This window comes from Heloderma suspectum, chromosome 4 (assembly GCF_057233095.1).
Source record: "Heloderma suspectum isolate Gila_16-S chromosome 4, 16-S_ref, whole genome shotgun sequence".
NCBI classification, from domain to species: domain Eukaryota; kingdom Metazoa; phylum Chordata; class Lepidosauria; order Squamata; family Helodermatidae; genus Heloderma; species Heloderma suspectum.
Window position 1 is genome coordinate 176,103,976 of NC_139461.1, and position 23,550 is coordinate 176,127,525.

The 23,550-nt window shown below is 44.4% G+C and overlaps 1 protein-coding gene across 1 annotated transcript in view; it reads right to left on the minus strand.

Moving 5' to 3' along the window:
- Positions 1–421: 421 nt before the first annotated feature.
- PDC (phosducin) overlaps positions 422–23,550 on the minus strand; it is a 29,842-nt gene continuing 6,713 nt past the window's right edge. Inside the window, exons 3-5 of the mRNA XM_084848194.1 lie at positions 8,218–8,304; positions 4,667–4,830; positions 422–3,001 (exon numbers count right to left, since the gene is read on the minus strand). Of these exons, the coding sequence (XP_084704320.1) occupies positions 2,474–3,001; positions 4,667–4,830; positions 8,218–8,281 (756 nt within the window). The 5' untranslated portion in view covers positions 8,282–8,304 and the 3' untranslated portion in view covers positions 422–2,473. The remainder of the gene's footprint in view (positions 3,002–4,666; positions 4,831–8,217; positions 8,305–23,550) is intronic.

Below are 23,550 nucleotides of genomic sequence, written 5' to 3' on the forward strand. Positions count from 1 at the left end.
CCACCAATGTAAATTATGTTGTGCGAGGGTCCCCTGGTCTCTAGTGTGGCCCCTGCATCTTCAGTTTGTCCGTTTTCAGCCTCAGTTGTGGTTTGCTGCTGAAATTCGGTGGCAAACAATCCATTTCTTGTGGCAGCTGCATTGCTAACAAGAGAAGTGCATCCCCTGGGGGTGGAAAACAGCCCCCAGACCTGCCAAAGTTGCCCACCCTTGTATAAGCATAAACAACTTCTAGTCTTCTTGCCCATCTCTCCAACAAGCGCTATTGCTGTTGCACTAGAGGCTGTTTGCGCTAGTGCAATGCAATTTATTTAGCGGTAGTGTTGCATCAGACCCTGCCCCTAATGTTTGCTTGCTCTTCAAGAACTAAATTCTAAATAGTCCTGGTATGTTCATTTAAGAAGATATCAGGTTCCTTTAAAAGGTGCTTTTAAAAGTATCCTTTATTAAATACATCACCACAAAATATAAAGGTTTAGTAATTTACATTTTTTAGCAAACACCACATTTTAATATAGCATGCAACATTACACAAAAGTATTTAATAAAGAAATATGTGTTAATGCATCTGTAAATTTTCTTTATATCTTTTCCAGCAATAATCTAACTTCTATGATTTCACAATTATTAAAGACTCACAGTGACTAAACATGTGTTTTATAGTTTCTATATGGCTTGCAAATGTGATTTACCTGATTAGCCGTTAGTAGTGTATCATCATTTCCAAACCGTTCTGGCTGAATACAATGCCTTTCAAGTGGCAAGTGTCTCCTAATTGGAATACTGTCATGTATTTTTTAGATAATTGCTTTTAATTAATTCACTTATTTTCAGATGGTTCAACTGTAAGTTGTTTCGAGAATAAAAATGTCGTTGGCTTAATAAAACATTTAGATAAAGAATCAGTTCAGATGTAGTCTTCTCAATTATTTTAAGCTCCATAAAACATTACATTTGAATGCTCAGCTGGAGATGTCTTCTAGCTCCATGTTATGTTTAGCACCATCCGGTCTTAGTGGTTTTAAAATTATCTTTCATCTTTATATCATTCAGTGTGTGCAATCCAGTTAACTGTGCTTAAGTTTTATTGAGCTATTATGCATAATAATACGCTAACTGGTGCCCTTAATTTGAAGAGTGTTTTTGCAATCCCTCATTTGTTGGCACTCATAGCACCATCTGAAGTCATTGCTTTACCTTCTCAGTTTCAGTTCTTGACCCTGCAGAATGGGAATAATTACCCCAAAATTCCATATCTCCTACAGCCAATGTGCTGAATGTCTAAATGATAGAATGCAGTGGCTTTCCAGTTCGAAGATCAATGCTCATGATATCTTTCATGAAAATCATGAATTACATGAATGCCTGAAAATGTGTGTAGGAACTCCCCTTTACATTATTATGCTGATATCATTCATTCACAAGAACGGGGACTTAGGATAATGAAGGTTAACCTAGGAAACTAGAGCTAGGCAGCAACTGCCCACATCCCAGGACCTGATCCACAGTTGGTCCACACCAGGTTCTACAGCTGCCCTGAATATACAATGCTCACAAAGCAATTCTACACCTCATTTAATCAGACATTCTAATCTGAGTCAGGGACAGAGGACATCTGGTCCTTCTGATGTTGCTGGACTGCAGTTCCCAACTGCCCTAGCCAGCATAGCCAATTGTAAGTGATGATGCAAGTTGTAGTCCAGCAACATTTGGAGGGCTACATGTTTTCCAACCTTGTTCCAAGTCTTCTTGACAACTCACCACTTGGCTGATGGTTCTAGAGTCCCAATAGTTCTGCAGGTTTAGGCCTTGTGCAACTTTCATGTCCACCAGACCTAGATGAAATACTCATTGTAGGGCCAAAAGCAATCTTTCCTTCTACTCCTTCTCCCACTACGCTCCTGAATATAACTACAAAGCATGAGCCAATCCACATTGCTCTCTGAAAGCCTCCCACCTTGCAGATCCTACAGCTGCTGTAGGGAGTTCTACATTGGCTGACATTGCATCTACTTGTTAAGGAGCTGCTTGTTTTCTAGCATTCTGTGGAAATGAAAACAAAACAGAAAAAAGTTGAAGTGGGCCCAACAGACTGGCCACTATATATGCATGCGTCCGTGCACACGCACTATATATGCATGCATGCGCACATCTCTTAATTGGAAAATTAGTATCTATAGTTTCCTAGTATGAACCCTTGGTATGACTGTGTAGGTATAATAGGAACAGTTATGTATAGAAGCAGCTGATTATGTCCTGTAGGATGCAACCCTATACATATTTACCTGGGAGTAAGTCCTATGGAACTCAACAGAACTTACTTCTAGACATACAGCACTGCCAGTTAAATTGTCTGCAAACTGAGCACAAGTACGCGCAGCGTTTGCTAAATGAACTTGGGACCAGGTGTGATCCAAATGCAGTATGTACTGAGGAGGGACTGGAAATGCTGAAGTGTTAGATATCATGTCAGTTATTCAACTTCTTGCTCTTCCATATTGCCATTCCCAAGTGCTGGAATTTCCTTCTCAGGTAGTAACCCATACTCATTAAGGAACGCCTCCACATCCACAGCAAAAAACTCTTCATTGAACTGTTCAGTGACACTAATGAAATTGCTGACAAGCTCCCCAGCTTTGTACACAAGAAGTGTTGGGAGAACATCACTGGAGAAACGGTCTCCAGCCCCGGTATTAGAAGCCTTGATCTTGCAGAATTTGACGGTGAAGTATTCGGCAGCAAGACCAGTCAAGCTGCTGTTGAGTGCCTCGCAGCCCTTGATGCCATCCTCATAGACATGGACAATGACCGTAGTGGTTTTCCGCTCCTTCTCAACAGCTTCCAGGAACTGTTCCCCATTCTGCAGCTCTGAAAGGTAGCCGTATTTAGGCCCAAAGCTCAGCCACTGGTGCATGTCCTGCATGCAGCGCTTGCGGTATTTCTGTAGGCAACTTTCATCTTCTTTGTCGTCATTAATTAGCTCATACTCCTGCATACTCATCTACAAATATTGGGAAAGGGAAGTTTAACTACTGAATGCAGAGGTTTATTCATCAAACACAAAAGGAGAGCCTCATAGAACAACAGGACAAAATGTTAGTGAAAAAAGAATAAGAAAGGAGCATTTGCACTCCATTTCTTCAGCCTTAATGATATTTTCTGTAATGTATATCTATGATAGTTGTGTTTGTTTGTTTGTTTATTGCATTTATATCCTGCCTTTTTCCCTCTTGCAAGGAACCCGAGGCGGCTTACATTATCCTCCTCCTCCTCTCCATTTTATCCTCACAACAACAACCCTGTGAGGTAGGTTGGGCTGAGAGTATTGTTGCCAATGGATGATTCTGTCCAGGTACAAAGAGCAACTTTGGGATGGGTGGGTGATTTCTAGTATATTTTGTTCTGGTAACCACGTATGCTGTTTACCTTTCTGGAATCTGTTTAGATGTGGAGCAGTTTACAAATGTTGAAAATACATACTTAATAAGGACATCAGTAAATGAAATCTGAGCAAGCAAATGAATACCCTGGCATTAAGGCATGCAGATGGATTGTCATACCTGTGTTGATATGAGGAGGATAATATGAACTGACTTGGAAGATTGTAACATGGTAAAGTTATAGGGTTGCCATCTCTCAATGTTTGTCCTTACCTTTCCGGGTTTTCTCCTCCTCTTCCTCAGGGTTTCCAGGGCTAGCATTTAAATCTCACTGTCTCAGAGGGGAAAGCCAAAGGGAAAAGCTATTTTCTACAGGGACCATTCCAGACCAGATGCTAAGGGGTTCAGCTGACCATATGTTCAAGGAATGTGTGAAGGTGTGTGCGTGAAAGGCTGCAAAAGCTACGCGCACACACGCACACACACACACACCCTGTGCCCAGCAGCCATGTCCCCTTACTGTCCATGTGTTTCAAATGTGTGAGAAGGAGCACTACATGCATACCGACCCCTTATGCAGGGGAAATCCCCCCTTGTGTAGAGGATCTCTGCACACATACATCGATGCACACGTAGATCCCTTCTCATGAATGCTGAATGTGCAGATGGGAGCATGACTGCTGGGGAGTCCTGACCACATAGTCTGAGCAAAGTAGCTCAATGAGAGTTCTTAACCCAGCAAAGGTCTGGGAGAAGACTGAGGGCTTATATGTTTGCTGCCCCCAATTCACCAGTTGTAGCGGAGCTTCTTCCTCAGTTGCAGCTGGATCTTCTTCCTACCAAGTAGACCCTTTTTCCTGGGTAAAACCTGGGTGAAAGGGTCTTCTAGTGGCCAGGAGGACGCTCCAATGAGAACTCTGTGCACCCCACCTGGTCCATCACTGCCAGTGCTCTGGAGAGTCATAGGACAAGGAAGGAGAGTTGGGAACCCCAGCAGGGCTTGGGATGGAGTTAAAGGGTTCCAATGGAACTTCAGATGAAGCATCCCTGCAAAGGGACTCCTCAGGTTGCCCCATGACTTCTGTGGGAGTGGGGTTTGCTGAAGAATCCAAATCCTCCTCCTCTGAAGAGGTCTCCCCTGGGCTTGGGTCAGCTGGGAGCCTGACATGGGGGCATTGGCAACAGGGGTCAAGATTGGCCCCACAAGTGTTCTTTGAATGTGTGGGGAGATTGTTTGAATCCCCACTATTGAATCACTTGAATTGTTTATATTTTTTCCTTCTTACCTTGCGACTGAGTCGTTCTCTGGTGTCTTTATCATCTCTACTTTGAGAGCGACGGGGTGAAGACATTTGCCTGATGAGGATCTCTTTCTTGCTTGGAGGAAGATCATCTCTGTCTTTACTTTCTAATTTAAACTTTCTCCAGTCATTGATCACCCCTTTAGGTCCTATAAGAAGAAGATGTTACTATACTCTCTCTCTCTCTCCCCCTCTCTCTCTCTCTCAATCTTTCCTTATGTGTAATGAGTGTCAGGTCCCTTGGTACTTAAAGGAGACTCAAGACGTGGAGTCTAGTAAAAAAACAAAAAGACAACTACACAGATTGGTAGTTCCCAATACTGTTTGAAAGATGTTTACTTATCAGAGGAAATATCTGTAAAAACACTTTAAAATATATGACAAAGCAACTCTGAATATGATAAACCACTTTCAAAAATATATTGAATAGAGAGCATAATATACACAGTCACATACATCCTAAACACCCCAAACACATTCAAAAATATAATTATCATTAAAAAAACCCATAGGATCCAAAGTACCTTTAAAAATGTATATTCTAAAATATAACTAATCCAATATGATAAAATACAAAATGTACATATACCCCTTATTAAAAGTTTGAAAATGTTCATGCTGAACTCACCAAAGCAGAGTGCTTTGCAGTAAAATGCTTTTTAATTTAAATGGTACTGTGTGTGTGTGTGTGTGTGTGTGTAAAGGCAATAAAGCAAACATTAAAAGATCAAACTATAAAAATATGTGGCTAAAATGTAAAATAGTGGAAAGTTAAAATAATGAGGGTGGAAGGTGTGGTGGTCAATGCACCTAACCAACATGTCTCTGCCTACATCAAAACCATGCTACTTTTAAAAAGTGGAAGAGTAGCACTAAGGCTATCCACATGTGTGGAGATTGTACTACTATTCTGTTCCTCCAAAAAAGGTAGGATTTTTCTGCAGCCTGAGAAAAGACAGAAACCACACAAAGAAAACATAGGATGGCAAGCACTTGATGACAATGTCCTGTAAATGCCCCATAAAAAGTGAGTAAATGAAGCGCGGTTATTACACAGTCAACACCTCTTGTGAAAGAACCTCTGGTGGGGAAAGCAGGACAGAACATGTCCATGTTTGTTGGTTGACAGCAGAACCTGATGAATCATGTGATGGAAAAGCTAATAGGAAAAGTTGTAAGCCAAGCAGAAAAAGCTTTCACCCTTGATTCTGGCTGCTCATTCTATTTTAGTCCTACTCCTAAGAAGGAGTCCTAACCCCTGAAGCTGTTGGACAAAGCCTGAGACATGGCAACCCTAGCTTCTTAGTTCCAAAAGAACAGTTCACTGGCATCCCAATATAAAACATAGTCTGTCTGTCTGTCTGTCTGTCTCTGTGTGTAAAATGTTGGTGTTGGGAATCAGAAATAACTTCTGTTGTTTCACCAATGGATCCTATTGAGGACATTTGGAAGAGTATGGCAGGAGACTGAGCTTGTATTTTGCTGAAGTGCTGCTAGAATCTTAATTGCTCCATCTGAATGAAAAAAGAGATTGTTGTTGTTGTTCAGTCGTTCAGTCGTGTCCGACTCTTCGTGACCCCATGGACCATAGCACGCCAGGCCTTCCTGTCCTGCGCTTTCTCCCGGCGTGTGCTCAAGTTCATATTCATTGCATCGGTGATGCTATCTAGCCATCTCATCCTCTGCTGTCCCCTTCTCCTTTTGCCTTCAGTCTTTCCCAGCATCAGGGTCTTTTCCAGAGAATTTTCTCTTTGCATTAGGTGGCCAAAATATTTGAGCTTCAGCTTCAGTATCTGTCCTTCCATTGAGCACTCAGGGTTGATTTCCTTTAGGATTGACTGATTTGACCTCCTTGCAGTCCAGGGGACTCGTAAGAGTCTTCTCCAGCACCACAGTTCGAAAGCATCAATTCTTCGGCGCTCAGCCTTCCTTATAGTCCAGCTCTCACAGCCATACATTTCTTAAATTATGGGGAAATCATATTTATTTATTTATTTATTTATTTATTTATTTCATTTATATCCCGCTTTTTTCCTCCTCAAGGAACCCAAGGCAGTGTACATAATCCTCCTCCTCTCCATTTTATCCTCACAACAACAACCCTGTGAGGTAGGTTGGGCTGAGAGTCTGTGACAGGACCAAAGTCACCCAGTGAGCTTCATGGCTGAGTGGAGACTGGAACCTGGGTTTCCTGACTCCCAGTCCAACACTCTAGCCACTACACCACACTGGAGTCTATCCTCCACTACCCAGCTGAAGTGTGCCAATTGCTGATTGTGTAACATTCAGAGTAGTAGGATGGGCTAAATAAATTGACACTTCCGATACTTAGAGCTTAGAAGGAAGCCTCTAATCCCGGAGGCTTCAATATACCTGGTGCCCTTCCAGGCTGCTGTCAAGGGTGTGGGAGGAGCAATGGATGCAATTGTCCTCCCCTTAAATGTTTTCCCTCTAGATGAGGCTTTGAGCCAGTCTCAAGAGTTCATGCTAGTGGGGGCTAGAGAGGCCAGATAAATTCTTGTATCCTGGGCCTGGCCTCTCTTCTCCCCTCCCCTCCTCTCCCGGCACACCAGAACTCCCCCCCCCCCCGCTTTCCCTCTCTCTGAGGCAGTATTTGCAACCTTGGGAAGCAACCGGCGCGATTCTTTCTGCGGCAGCTGTGAGGGAGGGGGATCGGAACTCCGAGTCCCCCTCCCCAAGTCATAACAGCATCTACAGCCTCGAGAAGGGGACTCTGAACAATCCTATGTTCTTGGGATGCTCTGCCGGGGACCATGGGATTGTTCTCTGCATGAGTTGTACCCAATGGTGGTTCCACATATGGAAGGCAGCTTATACAGCCGATCATTATTTCTCTCACTCTGCCCTGCATCCTTCTGTACCTCCCGAAAAGCCGCTCCAGAGGTTTGGGGTTTGGAGGGGGGCTCCACCTGAATGGCATGAGCTGTGTTGGATGGAAGTGCAGTACACAGAGAGAACTGCCCAGAATCAGGCAGAGCAACCTCAAATGGAGTGGAGCTACACTGGTGCAAGCTCAGCTTCTGCCATGCCTGAGGTGTTTGCAGGGAGGAGAAGAATTTTGGCTTGGATCAAGTGCACCGAAGGATCAAACTCAATGCCTTGCCACAGTAGGCCACGACTAATGCCTATTGGAGATAGTCCCCACAGAAGTGACCTTTACATGGAGAATATATGGGGAAGAGGGGGCATGGGAGACTTTGACCCCCCACTAATTTTCTGTAAGGGTAGGGGGTCCCTCTCCTCCACAGTAGAATTTCCCATTGTTGTGCCTCCAGATTTCATAGTAAGTTTCATAATAGTTGGAACAATCGAATTTATCTGATCTGTATGTAAAGCGATCTCTGGCAGCGGCCCTTAATGGTGCCCAATCCTAAATACTTACTTAATAGCATAATTGTAATTGATAGAGCATACTCTGGTTGCTGCTGCTGCTGTTGTTCTTAGGCAGTGTTAAGCAAGGGGTACATAAAAGGGACATTGCCCCTTTAGTAATGAGGATACTATGGATTCTTTACCTGTATGTGTAGCTTCCGGTGCTTCAAATTCTTCTTCCAAATTAAGGTTCGCTTCCTCTTCCATTGCTGTGACTGGATGGACACACACTAGCAGAGTAAAGGAAGCAGATATTTCACAGATGAACTGCAGGATGCTAGAGCAGACTTACATGATTTTCTGCTACTAGTGCATGCTAGTTAAGGGTGCAATCCTATGCATATTTAGATAGAACATGCTGGCTGGGGAATGCTGGGAGTTGCAGGACTTTGTTCTGTCTAAACATGCATAGGATTGCACCTTAAGCTTATGAAAATATACTGAAAATATAACTCTCCTGTTAACATCTCACAGGCTGGGTTCAGACAACATGATAACCCATACTCGAGGGTTGAGTATGAGTTGCGTGTGGGTTGCTGCTGAACTGTGGGTAGGGATGTCCATCACCAGAAATCCGGCCCTTTTTGGTCTTCCTAGATTTCTGTGGCACCCCCAACACGGCTTACATTTGCAAGCTGAGCCACAGGTTTTCCCCCAAATCCAGGCACTTTTTCTGTTTTTTTTTTATTGCATAAATAGAAGTTTTGCAAACTGTAGCTGCAACTTGCATAATTTGTGCAACTTTCTATTTATGCAAAAAAAGGGAAATCCGTGAACTGGCCTGACTTGATGCCGATTGAGTCAGATCCGCTCATGGAAACAAGCTAAAGTTGGGGGCGGGGGAGGGGGGAGCTGATGAAAGCTCAGCAAGCTCCACTACCCAGATGAATTCATCTGATATCCCTAACCGTAGATTGTTGTTGATATGTGGGTTTTCCTGTTGTCTGAACCCAGCCATGCTAACAAATCACAGCTTGGTAACCACCCACAACCCACGGTTCACAACCCAGCAGCAAATCATGGGTTCTCTTCATGGGTTGTTTGTGGTTAACAAACCATGGTTCAGACATGGCTTCTAAGCCATGGGTTGTGGGGTGGTTTAGAAGCCATCCTGCCATGCACCACACTGGGTTTGGACGACACAATAGCCCGTGCTGCATCGCAGGTAATTAGGCAAATGGTGGTCGCAGGGGAATAAGCCATGGTGGTTTCCTTTCCCTTGCTGATCATGCGAACCCAGCCATTAAAAAACCCAGAACACTATATCCAGTTCTTAAAAGGGGTTATTAAAAGGAGTCTCAACTAAACCCTAGCTGTGGACTGTGTCTACAGCTGTGTTTTCAAAACACAGAGCTCCCTGATATGCTCTGCCTTCAGCCATTCCATACTTTTCTGATCTGTGTTACACACATACTTCTCTGCTTGCAACTACGTACAGACACAGAGAAGTCAGGGCAAGGTTTGGACATTTTGGTATTTAGGCTAAAGGCTAAGTAGTGTTTCCTCACAATACATAGAGGTGTTTCATAAGCTACAGAAAAGATGGTTCTATGTGTTTTCACCATGAGTTGGCCATGTGTGGTATATGCCCTTGGAGTCGCAACTGTCCACGTGTTCACTGCATTCTTTCCAGAAATCTAAATACCTTAAATACATTGTAGTTGTAGTTGACCTGAAGTGAAAGAGCAGGGATCCACCCTTTTCTACAACATTAAATGGTCCTTTGGTTTAATATGCAGGTATTACTGTGACCTTGCTAATAGTTCCAAGTGTCTCTAGAAAGATTATGGACCAATTGAAGTCTTCAAAATATAATAACGGTGGTCTTCAAAACAAGAGATTGATCTCCATGGAAGATATGTGTTGGACCATTCCAAAGACTGGCATACGCTACCTGAATTGACTGATGTGTCAGTCAATTGTCAACCTTGGTGTTGTGTTCCTTTCCTCATTCCCTGTAATTCTAGTTTCAAGGCAAAATGTGAATTAAGCAAGCACTTGGGTGCAATTTCAAATGGTGTGGCCGGGAGTGGGGGACAGATTTCAGTAAGGGACGAGAGGCAAGATTTAGTGAAATTCAAACCCAAACTTTGAAGCTTATATTGCTTTTTAAATGTTTGTCACAATATTTACACAAACACAAATCATTAAAGAGATGTCTTTGGGGTTTTTTTTTCATTTATTTTCAATCAAGAACTACTATCAATTTAGAATGAACAAGGCTTCTCCTTCTTTTAAGCAAAGAGCGTTTTTTGCCACTGGCATACAATATATACCTAGTTCAGAAGAGGGCAACGAAGATGATCAGGGGACTGGAAACAAAGCCCTATGAGGAGAGACTGAAAGAACTGGGCATGTTTAGCCTTAAGAAGAGCAAGGGGAGATATGATAGCGCTCTTCAAGTACTTGAAAGGCTGTCACAGAGAGGAAGGCCAGGATCTCTTCTCGATCATCCCAGAGTACAGGACACGGAATAATGGGCTCAAGTTACAGGAAGCCAGATTCCGGCTGAACATCAGGAAAAATGTCCCGACTGTTAGAGCAATATGACAATGGAACCAATGACCTAGGGACGTAGTGGGCTCTCCCACGCTGAGGCATTCAAGATGAAGCTGGACAGCCATCTGTAGGGGATGCTTTGACTTGGATTCCTGCATCGAGCAGGGGGTTGGACTCGATGGTCTAAGGTCTTATAGGCCCCTTCCAACCCTACTATTCCATGATTCTATACAGCCTCCCACAACCGGATGTGTTGGGGTACAACAATTATAGGAGTTGTGGTCCAATGCATCAGGAGCGTGCCAGGACAGGAAAAGCTGATGTAATGCATAGACCACTTAATTCTTGGGTCTCCAATGTGGTGCACCAGGCTCCCTGCCTCTCCTGATTTTTATTTTATTTTTAAAGATTTTGTTAACAGAACTGGAAGGCTGGCATGCTTCAAAGCCCTCCAGCACCATCCTGGTTTGTGTTTTGGAGCTAGGATCCCACCTCTGCCATATACTTAGGTACTTGGGCAAGTTACTTTTCTTTTAGGCTCCCCAGTTTGCCTTCTGAATAATGTTTTGTGAACAGATGTGCCCACTGTGGCAGCCATTTTATGAATGAGCAACACCTCGCCATGGGAGCCATATTGTGACAGCACCCATGACACACTCTCAAAATTCCAATTGTGCCCTCCCACCCCTAAAACACACAAAAAGGTCAGGGACCCCTGACTTAATTGTTTATAACAATAGCTCCTCAGGGCCAGTTTCAACCAAACTAGACAAAACAGGAGCATCCACATTTGTTTAAACACATGTCTGCCTCTTTCCAATATGAAGCAATGTGCGGAGATATTATGTTTCCATTAAAAGCTTATGGTGAGGGAAGCTAAATCATCTTTAACTCCTTACATTCTGTCACTTTAAGCACTTCTCCCAACCCCACCCCTGGCTCATCAGGGAAAGGTGATAGAAGGTGATAGAAAGTGGGGAGGAAGGGATAAGTGTGCGTGTGCGTGTGGTGTATGGTGTGGGTCAGCTCTCTTGACTTGTGTGTACCTTTTGTTGCCAAAATTGGTCCTCCCCCTGCTTTATAAGTGTAAAGGACAGAGATATGAATAACCATCACTACCCCTGTCCCATCTGTGCAGCTGTCAGTGTGGTAGATCCAGTGAGCAAGCTGCCCTGGTACTCCTGAGGAATAACTGCATGTATAGAATCATAGGGTTGGAAGGGACCTGTAAGACCATCGAGTCCAACCCCCTGCTCAATGCAGGAATCCAAGTCAGAGCATGCCTGACAGATGGCTGTCCAGCCTCATCTTGAATGCCTCCAGTGTGGGAGAGCCCATCACCTCCCTAGGTAGTTGGTTCCATTGTTGTATTGCTCTAACAGTCAGGACGTTTCTCCTGATGTTCAGCTGGAATCTGGCTTATTATTTATTTATTTATTTCATTTCTATACCGCCCAATAGCTGAAGCTCTCTGGCTTCCTGTAACTTGAGCCCATTATTCCATGTCCTGCACTCTGGGATGATGGAGAAGAGATCCTGGCCTTCCTCTCTGTGACAACCTTTCAAGTACTTGAAGAGCGCTATCATATCTCCCCTTGCTCTTCTTAAGGCTAAACATGCCCAGTTCTTTCAGTCTCTCCTCATAGGGCTTTGTTTCCAGTCCCCTGATCATCTTCGTCGCCCTCCTCTGAACCCTCTCCAGTTTGTCTGCATCCTTCTTAAAATGTGGCACCCAGAACTGGAAACAGTACTCGAGATGTAGTCCAAAACATGCATGCCAGAATCTTTGTACTTAGAAGGCTGTAATGCTAAACATGTGTACTTGGACATAAATACCATTTAAATAAATGGACATTACCTCCAATATTTTTAGGTATAAAATGATATGTAAAAATATTCCCAGGTTAGATTTGCACTCCTGCTTTATGGCGGTATTGAAGTGCACTGATAACTGTTGGGGCACATTACACATTTGGTATTCCACTTTTGTAGTGTTATTTCCTGCTTTTTATTCCACATTATCCAAAATACCGCAACAAATGTCACTGTGCGTTCTACATGGTATAAATGTGCAAGGGGGACGTAGTGTAATCATGATGGGATCGTAATGATATGACACAAGGGTTAGGTCTGGCCACAGTTATAAGGGGGGGGGATGTGTGTGTATGTGGTTCTCAGGTGAAGAAATATGGGCAGTCTTGTTCCGTTTAAAAGAAGAATAATTTGATCTGAATTTTGGCTATGTTTGGCCCGCAGATGTATATAAAAATATCCCATGGAAGGAAGCAGGATTGCACTATAAGGTGATATTTTTAGGCAGTTGCAAGTGTGAACAGAAGAAAATTGCCTACAGCCAAGAGATGAGTATCTTCAGCTTCATATGACTCCGCAGCATAATTAAACGTTTCAAAATTAATTAGAGAAATGTCTTTTAGTACTTCCTTGTATATTTCAAGGCCTGAGGGATTACATGGCACCAAGCTGTAGTAAGAAAAGGACTCCCACAGCTCAGTGGTAGAGCACATGTTTTGCAGACAAAGTAAGAACCCCGGCTTCCAGCACGGGCATCTCCAAGTAGCACTGGGGAAAAACTCCTGTCTGAAACCCTGGAAAGCCACTGCCAATTCAGTGTGGAAAATATCAATAGACCTTTGGACTGACTCTGCATAAAGCAGCTTCTTATGTTCTTAGCTTTATATCTTTATCTTTATATCCTTTCCAAATTTGGGGGGTTGTAAGACCCTAAGTAGAACAGAAGAGTTGGCATTCTCTTCAACCTTTGCAGAACATTTGAAAAGTAAGAATATTTTGGTGCTGTATTTTGGTGGAAGTTCTATTCATTTATTTTGGTGCCAGCATGCCATTTAGGGGGTGGGGGATGGGGAGTTGCTCCATTATGTGTGTGTGCAGGTGTGCACACACAGAAACCATCTTTGACCACAGGTGATTCATTACTCAGGCACACCTACACATCTGTGTAGTAGTTCTACACAGTGAGGCCCAACTATTTATTAGAGGGGGTGCATGACTGCTACTGGCCTACATCTCTGATCCACATCTTCCTAGTACAGTAAGTCATAGTAAAAGATACTGATGACCCACCCCCTCTGCACTTCACTGGCCTGGTTCCCACATAACACTACCCCATGGTATGAGCTGTTGAATTCTGGGTTGTCGTGACATGTGAAAGCGGCTTTGCTAACAAACCATGGTTTATTAACCATGAACAACCCAGGAAGGGAGCCATGGTTTGTTGCTGGGTTGTGAACTCTGGGTTGCTCAAACTGTGGGTTGTCATTATGTATTAAACTGAGAACTCTGGATTGTTTCAGTAGGCTACAAAGGCAGTGGGCAAGAGTGGTTAAAAAAAACAACCACCACCAGCCACTCTACATGCCAGTACTACAGTGCCGCAAAGGTGTTTGGGATATGTTGAGTGAGTGGCAAAAGGGGGAGGGAAACAAATAAGCCAAGGACTGAGAAAACAAACCATGGTTTGTTTGATCGTCTGCTAGATAAAACATGGGTAGGGCAACACATCATGAGTTAGATAAAGCACAGGTTAGTGTTATTTATTTACCAAGACACTGACTGCTATTGGAAATAGTCACCCTGATAGCATCACATCACTCTGTTACTAGATATTACTGGGGAAACACAGGTTGGTGACAGCCATGCATTCCCCATAATGTCTACCCTGGGCCTGAGTGACCATTGTTATAAATCATTACCTGTGTTTATTTACTACATATGCAAGCCAAAGGCACAAACCCCTTTCCTTCAGAAACAAAGGCAACTTGTATTCTCTGTTGATAACAGTGCTACAATTACAGTGAGGTATAAAAACACCTCCCTTCATGGATCACTGCCTTGTTGTGGTGGAGGGGCTTGCGTAACTCAGTGAAGCCATAAGCTCTGCCATACAGGGCCACCCAAGATGGACAGGTCATGGCGGAGAGTTCTGACAAAATGTGGTCCACTGGAGAAGGAAATGGCAACCCACTCCAGTATTCTTGCCAAGAAAACCCCAAGGAACGTATAACAAGGCTAAAAGAGATGACGTCGGAAGATGAGCCCCTCAGGTCTAGGGATGTCAGAGAATTCTGCCACGGATCTCAGGGAGGCCGAATGCCAGTGCATTCAGCCCCCCGAAATCGGTGGCGGAACTGTCTGCCCCCCCCCGCCCCCCCCGGGACAAGACGTACCTGGGGCGGATCTTCCTGGCGGCAGTGGCTCTGGCAGCGGCTCCGGCGGCGGTTCAGCGGCGTCGGCGGCCGGTCTTCCGACCGGCTGCCACCACTGCCATTTCCAGTTTTTTTAAAAAAAAAAAGACGTGATAGGCTACGTAAAGATTTACGTAGCCTATCACGGCTAGGTTAAAAAAAAAAACTGTGATAGGCTACGTAAATGTTTACGTAGCCTATCACGGCTAACTTGAAACAACAACAACAACGCGCGTAAGCAAATGGCGGCGGCCACGGCCGCCGCCATTTGTGTTCCTTATTTTGGCATGTCTTAGTCTACGTCAAGATTTACGTAGACTAAGACGGTGAAAATAAGGGGAACGCAAATAGCGTAGCGTCTGTTACGCTATTTGCGTTCCCCTTATTTTCGCTGTCTTAGTCTACATAAATCTTGACATAGACTAAGACATGCCAAAATAAGGAACGCAAATGGCGGCGGCCGTGGCCGCCGCCATTTGCGTACGCGCGTTGTTGTTTTTTTTAAGTCAAGCTTGATAGGCTACGTAAACATTTACGTAGCCTATCACAGCTGACTGCAGGGACGCAAACGGCGGCGGCTACAGCCGCCGCCATTTGCGTCCCTGCTAGCCAGCGTCCGGATGTCCGGCTGCTGGCGGAGCCAGCCGGCGGCTCCGCAGAATCCCTGCTGAGCACACCTGGCCGGCCAGGATTCTGGGGGGGGGGGGAGGAACGGAGTGCCTCCCCCCCCATCCAGGATTCCGGGGGGAGGGACGGAGCGCCTCCCCCCTACCATCAACATAATCCGCGAAAGGTAAGTGACTTTCGTACATCCCTACTCAGGTCGGAAGGTGTCCAATATACTACTGGGGAACAGCAGAGGGAATTTCCAAGTAGCGCCGGAAAGAGTGAAGCGGCTGGGCCAAAGCCAAAAGGACACTCAGCTGTGGTTGTGTCTGGTGGTGAAAAGAAAATCCGATGCTGTAAAGAACAATATTGTTTAGGAACCTGGAATGTAAGATTGAGTGAATCAAGGTAAGCTGGAGGTGGTCAAACATGAGATGGCAAGATTGAACATCGACATCTTGGGAATCAGAGAACTAAAATGGACAAGCATGGGCAAATATAATTCAGGTGATCATTATATCTACTACTGTGGGCAAGAATCCCTTAGAAGAAATGGAATAGCACTCATAGTCAACAAAAGGGTGGGAAAAGCAGTACTGGGGTACAATCTCAAAAACAATAGAATGATCTCAGTACGAATCCAAGGCAGACCATTCAACATCACAGTAATTCAAGTCTATGCCCCAACTACTGAGGCCGAAGAAGCTGAGGTTGATCAGTTCTATGAAGACCTACAACAACTTCTAGAACTAACACCAAAAAAAGATGTCCTCTTCATCATAGGGGATTGGAATGCTAAAGTAGGAAGTCAAGAAATCACCAGGATAACAGGCAAGCATGGCCTTGGTGTACAAAATGAAGCAGGACAAAGGCTCATAGAGTTTTGTCAAGAGAACACGCTGTATGAATATACAGCGGAGGTGAGGAATAGATTTAAGGGATTTGACCTGATAGACAGAGTGCCTGAGGAACTATGGATGGAGGTCCGTAACATTGTTCAGGAGCCAGCAAAGAAATCCATCCCAAAGAAAAAGAAATGCAAGAAAGCAAAGTGGCTGTCTTTCCAGTGGCTGTCTGATGAGGCTTTACAAGTAGCTGAGGAAAGAAGGGAAGAGAAAAGCAAGGGAGAAAGGGGAAGATATATCCAACTGAATGCAGAGTTCCAGAGAATAGCAAGGAGAGACAAGAAGGCCTTCTTAAATGAACAATGCAAAGAAATCGAGGAAAACAATAGAATGGGAAAGAGTAGAGATCTTTTCAAGAAAATCGGAGATCTGAAGGGAACGTTTTGTGCAAAGACTGGCATGATAAAGGACAAAGAAGGCAGGGACCTAACAGAAGCAGATGAGATTAAGAAGAGGTGGCAAGAATACATAGAAGAACTATACTGGAAAGATCTTAATGTCCCTGATAGCCATGATAGTGCAGTCACGGAACTTGAGCCGGACATCCTAGAGAGTGAAGTCAAGTGGGCCTTAGGAAGCATTAGTAACAACAAAGCTAGCGGAGATGACAGTATTCCAGCTGAGCTATTTAAAATCCTAAAAGATGATGCTGTTAAAGTGCTGCACTCAATATGCCAACACATTTGGAACACTCAACAGTGGCCACAAGACTGGAAAAGGTCAGTTTACATTCCAATTCCAAAGAAGGGCAATGCCAAAGAGTGTTCAAACTACCGTACAATTGCGCTCATTTCACATGCCAGCAAGGTGATGCTCAAAATCCTACAAGCTCGGCTTCAGCAGTATGTGAACCGAGAACTACCGGAAGTACAAGCTGGGTTCCGAAGAGGCAGAGGAACTAGAGATCAAATCGCCAACATTGGCTGGATCATGGAGAAAGTAAGAGAATTCCAGAAAAACGTCTATTTCTGCTTCACTGACTACGCTAAAGCCTTTGATTGTGTGGATCACAACAAACTCTGGCAAATTCTTAAAGAGATGGGAGTACCAGACCACCTTACCTGTCTCCTGAGAAACCTGTACGAGGGTCAAGAAGCAACAGTAAGAACCAGACATGGAACAATTGGTTCAAAATTGCAAAAGGAGTACAACAAGGCTGCATATTGTCACCCTGCTTATTTAATTTATATGCAGAGTACATCATGAGAAACGCCGGGTTGGATGAATCACAGGTCGGAATTAAGATTGCCGGGAGAATTATCAACCACCTCAGATACGCAGACGATACCACCCTAATGGCAGAAAGCAAAGAGAATCTAAGGAGCCTCTTGTTGAGGGTGAAAGTGGAGAGTGCAAAGCTGGTTTGAAACTCAACATTAAAAGAACGAAGATCATGGCATCTGGCCCCATCACTTCACAGCCATACATTACTACTGGGAAAACCATATCTTTGATTAGACGGACCTTTGTCGGCAAGGTGATGTCTCTGCTTCTTACTATGCTGTCTAGGTTTGCCATAGCTTTCCTCCCAAGGAGCAAGCGTCTTTTAATTTCATGGCTACAGTCACCGTCTGTGATGATCATGGAGCCCAAGAAAATAAAATCTTTCACTGCTGCCATTTCTTCCCCTTCTATATGCCAGGAAGTGATGGGGCCAGATGCCATGATCTTCGTTGCTTTAATGTTGAGTTTCAAACCAGCTTTTGCACTCTCCTCTTTCACCCTCAACAAGAGGCTCTTGAGATCCTCTTTGCTTTCTGCCATTCGGGTGGTATCATCTGCATATCGGAGGTTGTTGATAATTCTCCCGGCAATCTTAATTCCGACCTGTGATTCATCCAACCCGGCGTTTCTCATGATGTACTCTGCATATAAGTTAAATAAGCAGGGTGACAATATGCAGCCTTGTCGTACTCCTTTCCCAATTTTAAACCAATCGGTTGTTCCATGTCTGGTTCTTACTGTTGCTTCTTGACCCTCGTACAGGTTTCTCAGGAGACAGGTAAGGTGGTCTGGTATTCCCATCACTTTAAGAATTTGCCACAGTTTGTTGTGATCCACACAATCAAAGGCTTTAGCGTAGTCAATGAAGCAGAAATAGACGTTTTTCTGGAATTCTCTTACTTTCTCCATGATCCAGCGAACGTTGGTGATTTGATCTCTAGTTCCTCTGCCTCTTCGAAACCCAGCTTGTACTTCCGGTAGTTCTCGGTTCGCATACTGCTGAAGCCTAGCTTGTAGGATTTTGAGCATCACCTTGCTGGCATGTGAAATGAGCGCAATTGTGCGGTAGTTTGAACACTCTTTGGCGTTGCCCTTCTTTGGAATTGGAATGTAAACTGACAAGCCCCTTCACCACAACAAGGCAGTGATCCATGAAGGGGAATAAACAATGTAATAAAATGCAAATAAGCTATACTGTATACCTACTTTTGGGCCACTCTGTGTATATTCAGTGAGTAGAGTGTTGTGCGCCTCTGGAGCAAAATGTGTACACATGTAAGGGGCAGGAATCTTTTTTCCCCTCCATCAAGGGCTGCCTCTTGAATGATCTGCCAAGAGGGGGACAGATCACTCTTGCCACAGGTCTGAACTAATCACTTGCAGAGGGCTTTGGAAACTAGGCCTGGGGCTGCCGGCTGCCAATTCTTAACATATATGAAACCTGCACATGGCAATCTACATGCAGACTGAACTATATAAAGTATCATGGGAAGATCCTTGCTTCAGGCAAGTAAGTTTTGAAATTTCTCTTTTAAGATTGTCTCATGTAGGCTATATATACAGTCAGGGCCAGAAATATTGGAACAAGGATAACTGTTTTGGCAGTTGGCCTCTGTACACCACCACATTGAAGTTGAAAGGAAACACACCCAGATGGGAGCAAAGTCAGGACTTTCAGTTGTAATTCAAGGGGTTTGACAAAAGTGGGGCACTAACCATTCAGGAAAGACAGCCAGTGGCATACACAAGCACCCATCATAGGTAGCTCATAAGTAATGGAACAAACCAACATCATTTCAAACTTAAGGATCGCCTTTAATACCTGGATGAAAATCCTTTGCAGTCAATGACTGCCTGAAGTCTGGAACCCATGGACATGACCAAATGCTGAGTCTCCTCCCTCAAGATGCTTTGCCAGGCCTTCACTGCAGCTGCCTTCAGCTGCTGTTTGTTTGTGGGTCTTTCTGCCTTCAGTCTTGTCTTCAGTAAGTGAAAAGCATGCTCCATTGGGTGGAGATCAGGTGACTGACTTGGCCATTGAAGAACATCCCACTTCTTTGTCTGGAAAAACTCTTGGGTAGCTTTTGCTGTATGTTTTGGGTCATTTTCCATCCGCAATATGAAGCGGCGTCCTATCAGTTTGGCAGCATTTGGCTGAATCTGAGCAGAAAGTATAGCCCTATACACTTCAGAATTCATCCTGCTGCTTTGATCAGCAGTCAGGTCATCAATAAACACCAGTGACCCAGTTCCATTGGCAGCCGTACATGCCCATACCATCACACTGCCTCCACATGACAGATGATGTGGGATGCTTTGGATCATGAGCTGTTCCTTTCCTTCTCCATATTTTTCTCTTCCCATCATTCTGGTACAAGTTAATCTTGGTTTCATCAGTCCAAAGAATCTTATTCCAGAACTGGGCAGGCTTTTTTAGGTGTTTGCTGGCAATGGCTAATCTGGCCTGTCTGTTCTTGAGCGTTCCCAGTGGTTTGCACCTTGTTGTGACGCCTCTGTATTTACATTCATAAAGCCGTCACTTGACTGTAGATGTTGTCAATGACATGCCTACCTCCTCAAGAGTGTTCTTGACCTGGCTAGATGTTGTGAAAAGGGTTCTTCTTCACCATGAGCAGAATTCTGCGGTCATCCACTTTAGTTGTCTTCCGTGGTCTGCCAGGCCTTTTGCTGTTGCTGAGCTTGCCAGTTAATTCCTTCGTTTTCCAGGATGTTCCAAACTGTTCTGTTGGCCACTCCCACTGTTTTTGCTGTCTCTCTGATGGGTTTATTTTGTTTCCTCAGCCTAATGATGGCCTCCTTCACTCGCATGGACACCTCTTTGGACCCCATGTTGGGAGTTCCAGTGAACAGCTACCAAATGCAAATGTAACACTCAGAACCCCCTCTAGGCCTTTTATCTGCTTCACTGGTCATGGGGTACCCAGGAAACAGGCCACACCTGGCCATGCAGCTGCTTGTCAGCCATTCCTTCCATTACTTATGAGCCCCCAATGATGGGGGGTGTATGCCACTGGCTGTCCTTCCTGAATGGTTAGTGCCCCACTTTTGTCAAACCCCTTGAATTACAGCTGAAAGTCCTGACTTCGCTCCCATCTGGGTGTGTTTCCTTTCAACTTCAATGTGGTGGTGTACAGAGGCCAACCGCCCAAACAGTTATCCTTGTTCCAACATTTCTGGCCTTGACTGTAAATTATTTCATTTCTTTTTCTACTACATATATGATATCTCCCATCTCCCTAATCTTAATAAATCTTATTTTTGGAACCTTGCGTTTGATATTAATTTAACTGTATCCACTTCGCATGTTTTTTATCTTGGAGCCGCCTTGAGAGGGTTCCGCCCTCAAAGGCCACCTAAAAAGAATTGTAAATAAATAACTAATCTTACATAACAATGTTCCACAAGTCTGAGTCTGTCTGTTTGCCTGCCTACCTTATCCTAAACCTGTGCAGGAGGGAGAAGTACCACTGCTGAAAAGCTAAGACCATGCGGAAATGGCATTCGACCTTAAATGAAGCTTCCTTTAGGTGGCCCAAACCTTCTGCAAAGGACCATTAAGGCATTTCCATACTCATGGAGCCCATGGGCTTATAAGTCCACCTCAAGCAGGCACTGCCTTAAGATGTCTGACTGGCTAGCCTCACCTTTGCCCCCTATACCAATATCCTTAGGTGCATAGGCCCCCTTGTCACCACTCCTCTGACTCTTGCTTGGATAACTCCTGCACTTTTACTGCACTTTTGCACTTGTACTGGAGTCTGCATGATTCCCATTTATGTATTCTGCACCCTGAGGCAGCCTTAGTTGCCGCTTCCCCTTGGGCAGAAGCCAATGGCGTGCTTACAACCCTGCCGATTCGTTTACGCCCTCTTGATTCCTTTCCACAAACAGGCCCTGCTGATTCTGTTGCACAAGTGGGACCCACCGCTTATGCAAGGGAGATTTAGTGCTCCCTATGGGAAGCCCCCAAATGAGTAGAAATGCTCGTTTCTGGAAGGAGGCAGGTCGGTGGAGCTCCCTCATGCGAACTCTGCCAACTTTCCTCCTTCCAGAAACAAGCATTTCTGCTCATTTTGGGTTGTCCCAGAAGTGCTAAATTGCTGTTGCGCAAACATTCATTCCAAAGGACGGAACATCTGTTTTCAATGGTTTTGTTTTTCCTAATTCTCTTATATTTCAAAAAAAGACCCTCAGCTCCTCAAGACAGAGGTTATGGATCATATTGCCGGGGTAGCTGGGGTGAAGTCAGCAGTGGGGCTTGAAGGAGTTATGCTAAAAAATCAAAAAATTGTTTTCTCCCTTTGCCAGAACTTAAAATCTAATTTCTTTCTCTGCATCAAGCCTGGCTTCTAAAGCCTTGTCTTTTTGCCAGCATACTTGTTATAGAAAGAGCAGTGAAATGAAAGCCAAACTAGCTGTGACGTTAATTGTACCAGTTAAATTAACTTGTACATTAATCTTTTTGCATGTATATATCAGCTGTGGGTGAGTCTGAGGAACACTGGGGTCACACAGGATGGAGATGGAGACTTTAACCCTTTCCTTCCTGATGAAAATCTAACCCAAGCTGCTATTTGCATTGGAATGGAGACCACATGAGAGAATGGGAGTGGTGGTGAACTTTTCCCACACCATGAACCCCCCAGCTGTCCGTCCCACTTCTAGACTCAGAGCTTGCCAGGGAGGAAAAAACTCACTTAAACAAAGTTGGGGGGGGGGGAATTTACCAGGGAGAGTCCACAGGAATCCCCTCCAATTCCCCTCCAAAGATGTTCTCCAGCCCCCACATTAATGTTACAAGGCAAACACAGGGCTGTGTATCCTGGTTTGCCTAGGAAGGTGTTGTTCTGTTCCAAGTTGCATTTGGATTTCACATGCCACCATAACACTTCTTAATGTGGACTGAATAGCAGAGTGTAAAACGACTATTTGCTCATGACGGTGAATGAAAGATGCAGCTCCAGCAAGCAGTGTGATCATGTGCACTGGCACGTTTTGCAGTTGTTATGTGGAAGCCACTTGAACAGCATCTGAGAGGGAGCAGCTGCTGGAAAACTGCCTTGCTCAATCATGATAAGCTCTCATCCAGGATTCTATTTCCAACAGCAGCCAGCCAGATGTCTCTGGAAGCACAGGAGCTGAGCATAAAGATAGTAGCCACTGTCTGTTATTTTCCCCAGCATCTGGTATTCAGAAGTGTACTGCCTCTAAACATGTGGGTTCCATATACCTGTCATGTCATTAACAGACTTCCACCATTCATGAATGTGTTTCATCCATTACAAGAGGGATGGGAAACCTGTGGGCCACCAGATGTAGCTGAAGCCCAACTCTCATCAGCCCCAGACAACATGACCAATGGTCAGGGAGGATGGGAGTTGTAGTACAGCAACATCTGGAGGGCCACAGCTTTCCTACACCTGCTTTATAAAACTCATCTTTAACCACCACCTCCTGCAATGGTTGTTTTCACCAAGAAGAAATCTCTCATTAGAAACCTCTCATTAGCAAAAATACATGAGTATTTCTACACCAGGCTAAAATCCCGCAACTTTACTGGGACTTTATGCTTCCATTTTAAATGCAGGATCACGCCAGTCTCCCTTCACACATGCTTCCCTTCCCCCCACCTTTTCCCTCTTATCTGCATGTTCTATATGTTTCATTATACAGCCACTAGATGGAGCTGTAGCCTAGCTCCTCTTATTGTGCGACTTCCTCTTTTCTCCAGGAAACTCAATGCGTTGTATTTGATCTTTTAAAAAACGGGATAAAGGTCATTTAGTGGAGAGACACCCTAGAGGCTGACGAAGTCATGTGAACTTCTGTGAATAACCACTCTCAATCGCAGGATAAAAACCTCATGTGGAGAAGTCCCATGTCTGTGTGTGCACACGTGCAATCCACAGCAGGGGCAAAGCGTTAAAGCTTCCACATGCTACTATTAGTAAATGGCTACTATTTACTCTCTTTTTAAAAAATCATACCAATGCTCATT